At 45.7% G+C, this 15,107-nt stretch overlaps 1 protein-coding gene across 1 annotated transcript in view; it reads right to left on the minus strand.

Annotated features, from left to right (window-relative positions):
- LOC146431552 (uncharacterized) overlaps positions 1-8,377 on the minus strand; it is a 29,488-nt gene extending 21,111 nt beyond the window's left edge. The window contains exons 1-3 of the mRNA XM_085072155.1: positions 8,241-8,377; positions 6,516-6,607; positions 5,264-5,496 (exon numbers count right to left, since the gene is read on the minus strand). Of these exons, the coding sequence (XP_084928281.1) occupies positions 5,264-5,496; positions 6,516-6,607; positions 8,241-8,257 (342 nt within the window). The 5' untranslated portion in view covers positions 8,258-8,377. The remainder of the gene's footprint in view (positions 1-5,263; positions 5,497-6,515; positions 6,608-8,240) is intronic.
- Positions 8,378-15,107: the final 6,730 nt, after the last annotated feature.

Raw genomic sequence — 15,107 nt, forward strand, 5'->3', positions numbered from 1 at the left:
TTAAGCTTGGACAGTCACATTTAACTGCAGATGCTTGATAGCACAGAAACTCTGCCAAAAGCATTCATGAGTCCACATTTAGGACACCTTTTGATACTACAGTATAATGAAAGAAGACCTTAAGGCCAAATATATGCTGGTTTATAATAAATGTAGCAGAAACTGGGACATCTGGATTCCTGGGATTCATCTTTTCATTTCATGACCAGTGAGAAAATCTTGCCCTGGCTCCCTCTTGAGCCATATTGGTGGAAAGCAGCAGGAACATTTTTGCTACTGTGGAGGAGTATCTCGTGTCAGGTTGTGCCTCAGTCAGGCTGTCCAACATAGATACTTCAGGAAGGGTCAGAAGATGAAAGATGGGTGGAGAAGCCCATCAGGAAGAGAGATTAGAGTTCTCATTCCCCAGGGAGAAGAGCCAAAGCCAAATTCAAGTAATTATCATGACTTATCACTTCTTTCTGACTTGTAACCTTCCTGGGTGGAGGAGGTGGGGGGCAGACATTCAGAAACAGATGTGGCCATGGCTGAACATATGTTACTCCTGCTCTGTAGGATGGCTCCCTAATGAAAACGAATCTCACTTTTATGCATTGACTTCATTAGGTCCATATGGAGTTGTGCAGCTCTCTGGATATTAGCTGGACTTCTCATTTCAGCCATCTTTCTGTACCTGCTGACAGCTTATCTCCTTCTTATCTGTCTGCTGGTACAGATAAACCACTTTTTAACATCCCAGCATCCATCCCAGGAGGGTGCCTGGGTTGGATGTGTATCCAATGCACACCTGGCTTGTCCTTGCACTGCCTGGGTGTGCCAGGCCATGGTTCCTGAGGCATTTCTCCTCTGCCACTTCACTGAGTCCTGAATGACCACAAGAAAGGTCACTTGGGCTCCTTTGCTGTCTTCCAGACACCCAATGCCTGGCACATGTAAGGAATGGCCAGAGCTTGTCCTGGGACCTGCCATCATCTCAGCTTCTTTCCACAGCTTCAAAACTCCTGCTGAGTTTTCTGTATTTAGCTAGAAACAGCTCCAGGGATATAAGAGGAATCCATGAAACTGCCTGAACCAGCCTTGCCTCTAGAGCAGCCTCTAAACAGCAGGATTACAGCCACAAGCAGAGGAAAGTTCCCTGTGTCCTGGAGCCCCTTGGCTAGCAAAACACAGGTCACCCAGACAGGTGGTCACCATGGCCAGGGCACCACACTGCAGAGGGTTTCCTCACTGCCAGCACCCACTGCTGAACCAAGACAGCCAGAAAGGAAAAAATCTGCTCTAAGTGCAGAGCCAAGCACTGGAAAGATGGGTGCAGTGATGGAGAGGAGAACTCCATGCTGTCCAGTATGGATGAGGAGGTTTAAGAGGTGGGAGTGACCACCCTGAGCCTCCCAGCACAGACTGGGACCTCTCAGCACTCTGGAGATGCCATTGTCCTTTTCTTGGAGAGAGGCAGACCCCAAATGCCTCCAACTGTGAGGAAAGCTGAGATCCAGAAGGAAATAATCTGCCTGCAAAATATCCTGCTGAAACTAATTTCCTGAGTGTTTACAGAGCAATGCCTGCTCCTTGCCACAGAGTCATCATAGATGGTAACAGATGGCAATAAGAGTTTTAATTCAGAGCTAACTTGGCTAAAATTAATGCTTTTGCTTACAGTAAGACATTGACTTCCTTTTGGATTAAAATAAAATAAGTGTAACACTGCATTCCATCAAGGAAATGCACCAATAGGGACCACAAGAAAGGGCACAGCAGCACTGCTGATGGATAAGCAAAAGATCAGGGAGAGGACATCCCGAATAAAAACATGAATGAATCTTCTGCCAAAGCTCAGACAAAACCCAACTGCAGCCCTGATCAGAGACAACACTCTCATAAGGCTCGTACAAACTCAATCAGAAAAAAAAATGACTGCCCAGTTCCTTTGATATGGATCATACAGTCAGCATATTTGTAATAAAGATGTACTCAAAACTTATTACCTTTCCTGTGCCTTGTTCTTGACCTAAATGTAATAGCAATCCATCCTTGGGGTGCACAGAACACATGAAAAAGTACAGTTTCCTTTTAAAACACCATTAGAATATTTTACTGTGTGTGGACATACACTCTTGTTACTCCTAAATGCTATTCTATTGAGTACAGTTTATATTCACCGGCAAGGCAAAATCTCTGGGGAAGCCAGGGAGGGAATGCAATTTCTAGTAATAACAGCTCACAACAGTGAATACTATCCACTTATCCCCACAATTTCCAGCTATTTTGGACTCCTTTCTGAATTAACCTTTCATATCAAAAGGAGCAATTCTAGAGCACACTAGAGACTCCGACACAATTTCATGCATAATTTATTCACTCAGTTCAACATTAAACGCAGAGTCCTTGACTTTGTCAAGGTGGATTCTGTTGGCAGACTTCACAAGCAGCAAAACAGGAGAAATGAGATCTGCAGCTCAACCTCTTCACCTATTCTGTCTGCTAAAAGGAGGGGAAAAAAAGAAGAAAGCAAACCCCGACATGCTTCCACAATGCCCTGCAATCAGCAGAACCGGCTGCAAACACTGTGTTATTTTTTGTGTTGCATTTTCAATTTGAAAAGGGAAGGATGGAAATAATGGACGGGAATAATTTCCTGATAGTTTGCATTCCCTCCAGACTCGATCCTGCATGCATTGTTCATCAGAAGTCCACTGGGGATTGAAGGAAGCTCTTTGTGCAGGATCAGGCTCTTGCTGGCAGCGGATCCATGGCAAGGCACATTATCCAGGCACAGCTCAACAGAGTTCAGACTTAAGGATCTTGCTGGGAAATGTTTTTAAATCCTGACCCAGCACATCTCAAACAGGTAGCTAATTCCCACTGAAGACACCTGTACCTGAGACTGAACCCAAAGAAAATCTTCCCCTCAGTCCACATTTCAAAATATTATGAAAAATTCCTGAGGCCCTTGGGCACAGAGAGTTGTGTTGTGGTCTGTGTGAGCTCTGTGCTCTGGTGGGGACCTCACCCAGCCTGGCTGTGCCTGTCCCTCACCTCTGGGGAAGGTGGATTTTTATCACTGTGCTTTCAAGTACCAAATGAACCTCACGCCAAATACAACTCTTGGGTGGACTAGTTTTTCACCAGAAGGGAGAGATCATACACCTTCTGGCAGTTTGGACATTTCAAATCATAGCTTTATGCAGCAGGAATGGAATTCCCTGACAGGTAACTGATCATATGACATTTTCTTGCTTTGAAAGGACCAGTGCAGCAAGGTAAATATACTCCCAGGAGTTGGCATTACTGCAAAAAAATTTGAGGAGCAGCAGACAAGCAGAAATCCTGCCCTGTTCTGCTCAGTTTAGAAGCAAAATTCAGCCATCATCACCAGAGCAAGAAAGCTGCATCAGACACCTCCAAAGAGCAAGTGGTGGGTGACCATCTCTGCCCTCTAATTTCTCCAAAGGGACAAGAATGACACCTAGGGCTGCAGACACTGTAGGCAGCAAGGACCATCCTTGCCAGAGCTTGTTCCTGCTCTTCACTGTGCTTTTCAATAAATGTTAACCAGCTGTGCTCTAGAGCAGGCTCCCCACAGACTGTCAGGGACAGAAATGTTCTCCACCTCCTCTGTGAAGCTGAGCTGTGAGAGCTCTGCTGTGCTGTGCCATTCCTCACCCATCTCCTGCCCTGACTGCCTCATCCTCCTGCCTTTCAGCTGCTCATGGGGCAGCAGGGGAAGCCTCATCCCTCTCCAACCTAAACTGGTCATCTGGAGGGAAAAGGCAGCACTCTGTCCACAGCCTGAGCCTCTTCCACACCTCCAGCTGGGCGAACCTCAAGCAGCCCAAAATGCAAAGGCACCAGAGAGGCCACAAATTCATTGCTTCAGCATTTACAGCCATTGTGGATTAAAGCTGTAGGACAATCCTGATTGTCCTGATAGCAATGACAAAACAGCTGCCACAATGAGCAGCAAAAGTTCAGAGCCCAGCACAGAAATCCTGCACAGAGAGGTGTTCCCATGCTGGGCTCTCTCCTGCCAAACACGAGCATCTCTGTTCCCAACAGCTCCAAGAGGTATTTGAAGTCCTGAGCACCTGCAGAACTGGGGTCAGGATGTGCCTTCGTGTTGCAATTGGAGGATATAAAATCAATTGCAACATTCTGTTTTAAGGATTTAATTTTCATGTCTTTGCTCCCTTCTTTAATCTCTACACAGCATGTACTCTGCCTGCCTCTAGATATTTTAATTCAGTCACAGTAAGTCAGTTGCACAGAATGGGCACTAGAGAGCAACAGCAATTCAATTAATTTCACACTCACTGCGGGGAGCTGGGATTTTAAATGCTGCACATTGCAGGTGATCTGTAACATTTCGTTTATTCATATACTTCCAAAGCTCTTTGTTTCTTTTTTATCAAACTTGGAGGTCATGGAAACCAGAGGTCAGAAAGCTCCTGGCCATTTCATTTTAGAAATAAATATGGTACCTGCTAATGCAAATAAAGTTACAATCAGGCTCACACTGACACATCCAGATTGAAAATGGAATCAGATCAAATTGATTTGTATTAATAATAGAAAGGCTATTTAATGAACCTGGTATGGGCATCACCTGTGTCATGCTGGACCCACAGCAAGGTCCTGGAGATCCACAAACTGGAATTAAATGAGCTGCCAGCAATCATAAGATTTCTCTTTCTTGGGACAAAGTCACCAGTCAGAATGAAACAAGTACAGCTAATGCATTATTTGTCTGAGGCTTATCACATTGCTCTGGAAGTGAGAAAGTGCAGTCTAATTCCTCTGAGAGCTTGCAGTGGGGGAAAACAGTGAGAGGTTTTGGCAGAATTACAAACTTCTCCAGGACTTTCCCAATTCTTGTGAACATTGGGAGCAAGCTGTCCTTCTCAAAAGCTGGCTCAGCAGGGCACAGATACACTCTTCCTGTTTGTTATATTTGGAATTAGGGATCTGAAACAAAGCCAACCCATGTTGAGTTAAACTGCCACTGAAGCCTATCGACCTGCATTGAGAGCCTGTGATTCCTCTGATCAAACAGCTGCAGGATTTCAGTTAAAAGGGAGAAAAACTGCCTTGTGTGACAGAGCTGCCCCATCACACACCGAGAATAAGAAACAACCTCAGGGTTCACACGTTTGCGAGCAAACCAGGGCACCACCCAGCACCTTGTGGGCAGGAAATAGGACCTGCCTGGAACTCTCTCATGTGCTCTGCACAAGGATTCCCAAAGTCCCCTTCCAGCTGGCTTTACCTGCAAGGTGTCTGCCACTGGTCCCACTCGCATGCTTATCTTTTTGCCATCTGAGGAACAATCCAAAGCTTCCTGGCTGTTCACTCCGACATAGGGTGCTTCTGCACAGGCAAAGATTTTGCCATCGTCTGGCAATTCCTCTGCAATACCAAGGATACTGTAACCTTTAAGCTTGCCAATTAATAAAATCTTCCTGGCTCGGATCACATGAACAAACATCCTAAAAATTTGGCCTGCGGAAAGACAAGAGTGAAAATTTGAAAATAAAACCATGAGAAAGGCTATTCCTTGTTCACAATGAAAATTAGATGTGCCTTTTAAGTGATTGTTAAAAAAAAAAAAAACCCTAATCTTAAAACACTCTCAAATAAGGGTTTAACAACAGAATCTGACAAAATTTCATCTAAAATGCAGCTAAAAGACAACAGAATAAAGGGACTGGTTTTAAATGTAGAACCTTTATCATCAATGCTGCTATTGTTCAAGTGCTTGTTAAATAGTGCTTGAAATATTGCATATTTTAACATTCCCCCCATATGGAAATGGCTTTGAGATGGTTCCATATTCTTTCTGGAATCCAGTATTAAAAAAAAAAAAAAAATCACTACATTACCTTGCATTTGCTCTTAGAGTCATTATCCCCAGACAGCACCATCATTTAAGAAATTTATCATCAGTGGTGTCCGTCGAACAATGTATTAGTGTAATAGATTATAAGAGTACTTCACTGGGATGATCTATTACCCCAAAGATGAGAACATCTGGGAAGAATGAATCTGGGAATAGATTTAGTGTAATAGGCTTTATAAGGGGATATGAGCCTGGCTATTGCTGCTTGTGAAGGTGCCATGCTTGGCCACAGCCACCTCCACCACAAAAAGCACACAAACCCCTATCAGACACCCTGAACCCAAAGCAGAAGTATTTTTCCCTCCCTTTCCCTTCCAGGAAGGGTGAGGATCTCTTTGCTGCTCACTGGGGATGGAGCTGGCACTGTGAGGTAAAGCACCTGTGTGAGTGAATACAGAGGTAGGGCACAGGGAAAACTCATGCCAAAGGAACATGAAAGCCCACAGAAAGCTCATATCCTTCTTTTTAAAGTAATTTTCCACATTTTCTGCACATTTCCATGGCATTCATCCCCTCCTTACTCAAGACAAAGTACAGGGTGATAACTCCAAATTCAGTGAAAATATTTCCACCAATTTGGTGCAATTTTACCCTCTTGGCTGACCAACTTTGCCCAACTTGCCATTCAAAGAGCCAGAGGAATGTCCTTCCTGCAGCCTGACTCTGCTTTCAGCTCCTTCAGCATCCCCTGGGATGTGGCCAGGTGAAGTTTTTCTGAGAAAAAAAAAAAAAAAAAGACGTTTCAATATTACGATAACAACCAAAATCTGAGAGTCCAGCATAAAAAGCAGCAACCAAAAGGGAACTCCTGGAAAAGTTCCACCTGTGCATGACCATGAAAAATTAGCCCAGCAGCATCTCAAGTATCCTAAATTCCAGTCCTAAAAGGACCTGGCAGTCCTGGTAGCCACCCCAGCCATAGCGACTTGGGAAGAAGGGACCACGGGATTAAAGGAAAGAGTTCCCCACTGTTCAACCCCAAACTTTTCCCATTTCCAGCTGGTCCCAGACAAGTCTCCATCTATCTTCTGGTTTGGAGTAAATTACTCTGGTTACCCTAACCAGGTTTTGTTCGGTTCTTCAAGGATCATTTTTTTTTTATTTCAGACAAAAATAAGGTTTCGTAGCAGAATAGGGGAAAAGATATAAAATCTAAATATTTTTACAAGACATGAAAAAAAATGTTTTTCCTCCCAAAGTGCCCAGAAAAGCAGGATGTCTTCAGATGCTATTTCACAGAAGCCAGGCCTGTGGCAAAGTCTGTGGATGAAGTGAGATGCTACCTATTACAGAGGGAAGGCAATAGATGACTGGAAGAAGTCCATAGCCTCCAGACAGGTTAGATTACCCCATCTGAAGAAAGTAACCACCAGAAATGGATGGTGATCATTCTGCAGGCCAGAATTTAGAGCCATTTCAGTGTTTCTTTTACCTCCAGCTCCCCCCCTCCACTCCTCAGTAAAATGACAAAGAATTCATAACCCGTGTCAGCCACACTCAGATAATCCAAGACTTAAAGAGTAGAACATTTCATATAACCTCTTTTCTGCCCCTCACAAATGCTTTAACAACTTTAATAAGATAATGTATAGCTATTATCCTACAGCAAGTGTAAGTCAAACAACTATCAGCTATTATTTCAGCAACAGAGAGAACACTCAGCGTTCCCATAATCCACAGCCTGGAACAGTTTACACATTGTCAATTTTAGACAGAACTGGCTTTTTCCACATATCAAAATGTACACTGATAAATGGGAATTGTTTAGCAGACCCCACATGGCTGGGTAATATACTGTAGCTCAAAAAAAGAATAATGAGGGTATCAGTTGGACTTCTGAATTAATGATACCTTAAATTAGTTTAATTAATTAGTTTAGTTACTAGAGTAATTTAGTTAGCAGATTAATTAATGTTTGTTGAGTGCTTGGAGATAAAAGCCACACATAAAGGCTGTTATTAAGAGGGTGGATCCAGAGGTGCAGATTTTCCTCACTCTTTATTTATCCCAGCACAAATTGGATCCAGGGGCTCACCCTCTGAGCCTCCAGCAGTCTCTGTGTGGAGGTTGGTGTTCCCCAGGATAAGCTCCAGCACAGACACTGCCACAGTCAATTGGGAGAATATCTGCCAAAATTTAAAGCTTTTTGTAGTTCCCTCCTCTCCTCCAGGCTGTGGGCTCACACTCACATCCATGCACACTTTGCTAGGTGTTTGGGTGCATTAAGCTCTCATTAATCCTTCCTCCCACTGTCCCCCATGTTTCTGGCATGTTCTGGACAGAAAATCCAGCAACATACTCATCCCATCACAGACAAAAGCACAAGGCTAGAGAGGAAAATCTGTACCTCTTGGGAGTTGCCATCACATCCAGGTAAGGGTCTAGGCCAAGAGCAACATCAAGAGCATTTTGTAAGTAATTCCTGAGCTGTTCAGGTACACGAGAGTCATTCAGGGCTATTTCTTTGGCTTTGAGAAGGTTCTCAGCAATGTGCCCGGCTGGGCTTTCTGAAATGGAAATTATAGGGAAGAATAATGATTTTGTAACTGCTGGAATCAGTGGAAGTGGAATTTAGTGTACATAAACACAGGTGGGCTTTATTTTTGTATAAAATACAGGTATTTGAAGGACTATGAAAACGATCATGAAAACCTTCCAAATGGAAAAATTCTTATACTTCTAATACATTTTTTTCTCATGTATTTTCCCTTTTTCCACTCAGAGCTTATCAATGTTTTAAGTACATGAATTTTGCTTTTAAAGCTCCAAGACAAACACCAAACAACTGCATACAATCCCCACTCCTCCAGGTAGGATTTTTCTTGGAGAAAACAGAATGCTTACAAAACTGCTCTTGCCCAACCAGGCAGGAGATGCAGGCAGTGGGTGAAGCTTTGTAAAAAAGGAATGCACAAGTGTCCCTGAGCTGTGTGTGTGCCAGAGAGGCTGCTGTGCACCACACAAAGGCTGTGAGAACATCTCCAGCATCCAGATCACCCTGCCCTGGTGGCAACAGCAATGCTGCTCATGGCAAAAAACCCTTCCTGAGACCCCAGAAAACCTTTATGATCCACCTTGGATCACAGCAATCCACCTTGGATCACAGCAATCCACCTTGGATCACAGTAAACCACAGCCCCAGAGAGAGAGGCATGGCTCAGAGGAACTCCCCCACTCCTCAAGTGGAAGAGAACGTGCTGGGTTATGAAAGCATCTCAGAGACACAGGCCAAGAGGCTGGGAGTGTAAGTGGGGTGGAGCAGATTGCCCCTGGCAGGGTTTTTATTGCCTGTGATAGAAAAGCTGCAGAGAGCTATGTGGAGTGAGTGAGAGGAGGACATCTGACATCTCTTTTACTTCTGTGGCTTTTCAGAACCTGAAGAGAGCCTGCAGGAAAGATGAAGGGAAACTATTCACAGGGCATGTAGTGACAGGACAAGGGGGAATGGCTTCAGACGGAAAGAGGGGAGGTTAAGATTAGATATTAGGACAAAATTCTATGCTGAGAGCATGGTGAGACCCTGGCACAAGCTGCCCAGAGAAGCTGTGGCTGCCCCTGCATCCCTGGAAGTGTCCCAGGCCAGGCTGGACAGGGCTTGGAGCAACCTGGAATAGTTATAGGTGTCCCTGCCCATGGCAGGGTGTGGAATGAGATGAGCTTTAAGGTGCCTTTCAACCCAAACCATTCAGTGATTTGATGATTTACATATCATCCTAATCTATACCCATCAGTGCCAGCTTGTATCCCTTCCAGCAGTTTTAGAAATAATTAGAATTGCAGGAATAACCATCCTCTTCCCAAACCATGCTGGTTTGCTGACCTCAGCCCAGCTCCACACTGAGAGGACACACACCCTTTTTGAAGCATTTTCACCACCACATGAGGGAGAATCCCAAGGCTCCCACTGCACAGCTGGAGGATGCTGGAGGTTGGGATCTTCTCATCCTCCCTGCCAAGCACTCTGAGGCTTTTCATCAATTTAGGGGGAAAAAACATGTTAGTAATCCATGTTGGCTTCTAGTAATCATCATGTTATGCTTCTGGATAAGTAACAGACACGGATTGCCTGGCACACAGAGGGGAGGAAACAAGCCTCAGCTGTTTTGTAACCTGTGTTATAACACCAAACGTGAGCACCAAGAGGTGCTGCAGGGAGATGCAGGCATGGCATGCCAGGAGCAACCCTCCATCCACAATTACACAACCTCTGCAGGGAGTGCTGCACATTTTGCAGCCTGGGGATGCTTTGGGCCAACAGCAGAGGTCACAATTGCCCTCATTTATGCAAGCAGCAGACAAGTCAGAGCAGCGCTCAGGGCTGGCTGCCCAGACCAAGGCTCTGAGCACTAAAGTGAGCTAAACTTTATGTAAGTACTGCTTTTTTTAAGGTTATTCCAGGCAAAAAGTGCTCCACTTCAGTGTTTGGTTTTACACAATGCCAGCAAACTGCTGGACTATATTAAGCACTAAACTAAATTGCCTGATTGCCTCCCCATGGCTCTGTGTGTGCACAGACAGCTCTTTCCCTTTCCTATCTAGTTGTGCATTATCATCAACAGCAGAAAAGAAAAAGAGCTCATTCAGAGAAAGAAAATGCTGAAAATGGCCCTACCATGGAAGAGCAGGAAAAGGCTGGTTTAAGTCTCCAGCAGTTTCATAAAGAAATAAAAGGTCATTTATTTCTTTCATAAAGAAATAAAATGCAATTCTTAAAACGGACCATTCTTGCCAGCAGGATGGTTCCCAGCATCTTCCTGGGTAGGTGCTGATAGCACAGCCAGCCTGTTTTAAAACTAGGCTGAATAATAAATTGCAGCTTCTACTCTCTCTGAAATCAGGCACTTTTGGTTCACACCAAAGTCAGGAGTAAGGATTGCAAGGCTCTGTGTGTGGGACAGCAGTGTCTCCTGAGCAGACAGGCAGTGCAGAGCCACGGAGGGACCTGCTGCTCCAGAATCAAAATTAAACTCTGCAGTTTGTACCTGGATAGCACTTTTTAGGTGGGGAAAAGAGGAGGACACTTGACTGTTTACAGGGGGCTGCCCAGGAGGAGGCACAGAGACAAGAAGACAGTCTGGATTTGGCAAAAACAAAGGAAAGACAGGAGACCAAAAAGACAAAATCTTTGGTTCCTGTTTTTGGACTATGCTCATTTCCCCTTCCAGCCTTCAGATCTGTTTTGCAGCCCCAGCAATGCCTTCCAAAAAAGCCCTCCTTCCCAGGCCAGGCAGAGCACTGACTGATCCACCTGAACACTTTGCTGCCAGACTGCTGGTGCTCCAGTGCCAAGCTCTTTGGCAGGAGCTGCTCTGTGCTAAGCCCTTGGAAATCCAGTCTGCTAAACTCATCCTGAACAGTTCCAGCCATCACATTCACCAAGGCACCTCAGGCATTGTCAACAGCTTCTCACAGCCCTCACCTTTTGCATTAGTGTGTAAACACATCTGGGCACATGTGGGGACAAGGGTGGCCTAGCAGTGTGGCCAAAACCTGAGTGTGTGGCCATCAAACATTGCAGGGGTAGAAAGGGTAGAAAGAAACAGAAAAGCTGAATTTCCCCAGTGCTCCATTAGGGAGAGAAATTATTTATAAAGCAAGCATTGCAATTCATCAGAAATTAGTCACAGCCAAAGCTCTCTTGGCACTGTGAGTGTCCACCACCCCACCATCCCTTTCTCCTGGGAGCATCCTTCTCCCTGCACCCCAGGCTCCTGCAGACCCATCTCCTGCGCTCAGCCTCTCTCCTCTCCCCAGCAAACCCACCCTCTGCTCCTGGCTGCAGAACCACAGAGCCTGCAGGTCCCATCTCCAGGGGGAAGGTGGGCACACAGAACAGGGACATCACGCGGCGTCCCCTCCTGTCACACCACTCTCCTGGAGCTCCCCACCCCACACAGGGAGTTTACCTGAAGGGTTGTGCATGTTCCCTCTTGTCCCCAGAGGATGCTGCGGTGGGTTTGCTGCCTCTGCACAGCCAGAAGTCGGTGCTCGATGCCCGGCGAGGGGACAAGGTCTCCTCCCTCAATCAGAGGCAGAGCCACAGCCCTGGGGAGAGGCTGTGCAGGGAGGATGGCCCCGGGCTGGGGCTGCACCCGGCTGTCCCACCCAGACACAGGCAGCAGGTGAGATCCAACAGCATCTGACACGAAAAAAAGCACAACAAAGGAGCCGACTTTCAACGCCTTTGCTTTACGTAAGAAAGTTCACATCCTGACCTTGGGAAGCTGCTGGCTCTCAAGGAAGCGATTGGCAGTTTCATAACCTTCTAGTTACATATCACAGACATGTCCTGGCTAAACCACCATGGATGGAGCCAAAAATGTCCCAGGACTCTGAACCCCAAACTATCTACAGTGGTCTTTAGCCACAAGGTCACCACTGCCCTGGACAGCCAAACACTGGAATAGCCTCTGCTCTGGGGTCCAGGACTCTGCACTGCCTGGGGCAGGTTGTGTCCCTTGAATACCATTTGATCTGCACCCAAAAATGGTCCCAGGAATGGACTGGCTGAGGGAGGCACCAGGAGCAATCAGTGGGAACATCTAAGGTATCCAAAAGCCTGCAGTGACCTGCAGCAGAGTTGGGCAGAAAGGGCTGGTGAGGAATTAAAGCCCTTAAAGAGCATGTGATGGAGCCAAGGTGGGCTGGCCACCTCCTTTTTGCTCAGATAAAACACAAACTGAAGCCAATGAGGACATATGGACTCCCCCATAACCAGAACAGCATCTTTCACCTCTGGGATGGATCACCCTGGGCTACTTCAGTCAAGGACTGAATCAATGATCCCACAAAGTGTGCAGAGAGAGCCCAGGGCTGGGCAGGGGAGGTGAGCAGGCTGGCAGAGCTCACACACAGCTCTTGGCAGCCCCTCTGCAGGATGGAAGGGACAGAGACATGGCAGTCACTGGCGCTGGCAAGCAGCTGGACTGTGGAAAGTTAATTTGTCAGCTTATCAAATGTAACAGAAGATATTTCAGTGCCCCCAGAATAGAACAGGGAAGTATAAATAGAAAATAAGTAAATGCACACGATGAAAGAGTAAAAGGAAAGCAAATAAAAGAAGTCTCAGTGCTGAGTGTATTGCTATTAATTAAAACAAATAAACAAGATGAAAAGAGCAGAGCTCCTGGCATACCTAAGATTACTCTATTTTATGATTTAGTAAACAACAAACTGCATTGGAGTTTCAGTTCCTGCAGAAAGCAATAAAAATTGTGTTTAGATTGGGAGTTAAAATTTCAGACTAGTATTTGGTAAACAGGCTACGAGCTTTAGTGTGCCATCTAATCTACATCCACCAGCTTTAAGGTGACTTTGGGCAAGTTGTTTCACTTCTGGGACTCTATTTTCTTCTTCTACGAAATGGGGATAACAGTCCTTTTGTCCCCTTTGCAAAGAGCTTTGCCATCTGGAGATGAAGCCAGCAGTGAGACACTTCCAGGAGCAGGGCTGCATGGCTTTGGAGATTGTTCTTGTAGCTCTTTCCCAATATTAATTTTGAGATAGATGAAGATTTCCAAGTGAATTTGGCTGAAATTAAGCCTTCAAAGCAATGGCACAGTCTTGTCCAATGGGTTCTTAAAGACCCATTTTCTTCCTGCCTCTGCTTTTACATCTGTTTTTGGTTTTCTTGATCTTTGTTTCTGAAAAAGGACAGCTTTCAGAAACACGGCTGAGAAGGTGGCAAAGATGGGTTTGTGCCTTCAGGCACTGCTGGAGAAATCAAAGGAAGATCTTCCTGTGCTCAGCACACAGAGCTGTATGCCAAGGGAATAGTTTGTGTGGCAACCTGAGCCCGGGGCCCTCTGAAAGCCCCAGCTGGAAGATCATATGGAAAAGTGAATTGTGCATCCCCCAGTCACGTGGGGATCAAAACTCAGCTCATGCCTCAAACAGCCCTTCAGGAGATAAGCTCCCTCTGATAATTTTTTTAAGCCCACCATAAAAGCTAAAATATATATTTTATATACATATAGTTTTGTTCCTCAATTCAAGAGAATTCCAAGAATGTGAGCTCAAAAGAGGTTTAACCAGCTGGTATTGATCCCCATGCTTCTGCTTCTGTCTCATCCCATAAGAGCAGCTTAGAGCTGCAGCCAGATCAGAGACTCTGCTCAGCTAAGGAGGTTCCTGAATGATGTGAAGAATCACACAAACTGCCTTTCATAACTTTACATTTGCTGTAGGGCATCATGTTGGAAGTAAATGTATGCACTCCTACTGTACTTCTCAAGAATTACAAAACTAGCTGATTACACAACCCTGTCCAGGTAGTCACACGTGTCTTCAAACGTTCCTGCCACCCCAAACGTGCATCCCAGATTAGATAATCTCAGTTTTGTAATTAGTCTCTCACATGGAGACGACAGCTCCCCTCCCAATGCCTGGTCACCCTGGAACCTTTAAAAAGGACCTCAAAGGCACCCTGGTGATGGGAGATCTCTGGATAGGGAGATTTCACCTTCTGGAAGCATGCTGGTGTCAGAAGAGGCTTGTGCTCCAGCAGTCCCAGCAGCCACCATGCCCCAGGAACCCCAGCAGACGGATTTCCAGCTGGTGAGAGTCAAGAGCACATGGTGCCGCGTCAAGAAAGGAGAAGCCCTTTCCAGTGATGAGGACGAGATCACTCACTCTGAGGCAAAAATGTGAGTATGGGAAGGAGCCTGTGTTGCTCTGCCAACCAAACTGGGCAGTCTTCTTGGTGGGATGGGAAAAAACATTTTGGGTACCATGGCGGCTTCAACCTGCAATGATAGAATTACAGAATTACAGAATTTTACAGAATTACAGAATTACAGAATTACAGAATAGTTCAGGTTGGAAGGGATCTTCGAAGGTCATCGAGTCCAATCCCCTGCAATGAGCCCAGGGTGCTCCAAGCCCTGTCCAAGCTGACCTGTGTGTACAACCCTGGGAAGGTGTCCTTGGGAACATGTTCAGTAGGGCAGCACGGGTGGTTGCTGTGCTCCTTGGCACAGCTCAGAGCTACAGAGGGAATTTTATCCACAGCTTCCATTTTTGTAGATGGGACTTTTCTCTAAACTTCTGAAAAGCTTACACAGGGAGGTCTGTGTGCTGCACTTGGGCTCTTTTTCTCCACCTCTGTGAACCTGCAATCTGTGTGTGCAAAATCTCATGTGCAGGCATGGGAGATGGATGGGTTTATAGAGGTGGTCGCAGAGAAATGAAATGCACAGGTGGGAAAAATAAACTG

This window comes from Lichenostomus cassidix, chromosome 12 (assembly GCF_008360975.1).
Source record: "Lichenostomus cassidix isolate B80296 chromosome 12, HeHo_3.0, whole genome shotgun sequence".
Taxonomy (NCBI): domain Eukaryota; kingdom Metazoa; phylum Chordata; class Aves; order Passeriformes; family Meliphagidae; genus Lichenostomus; species Lichenostomus cassidix.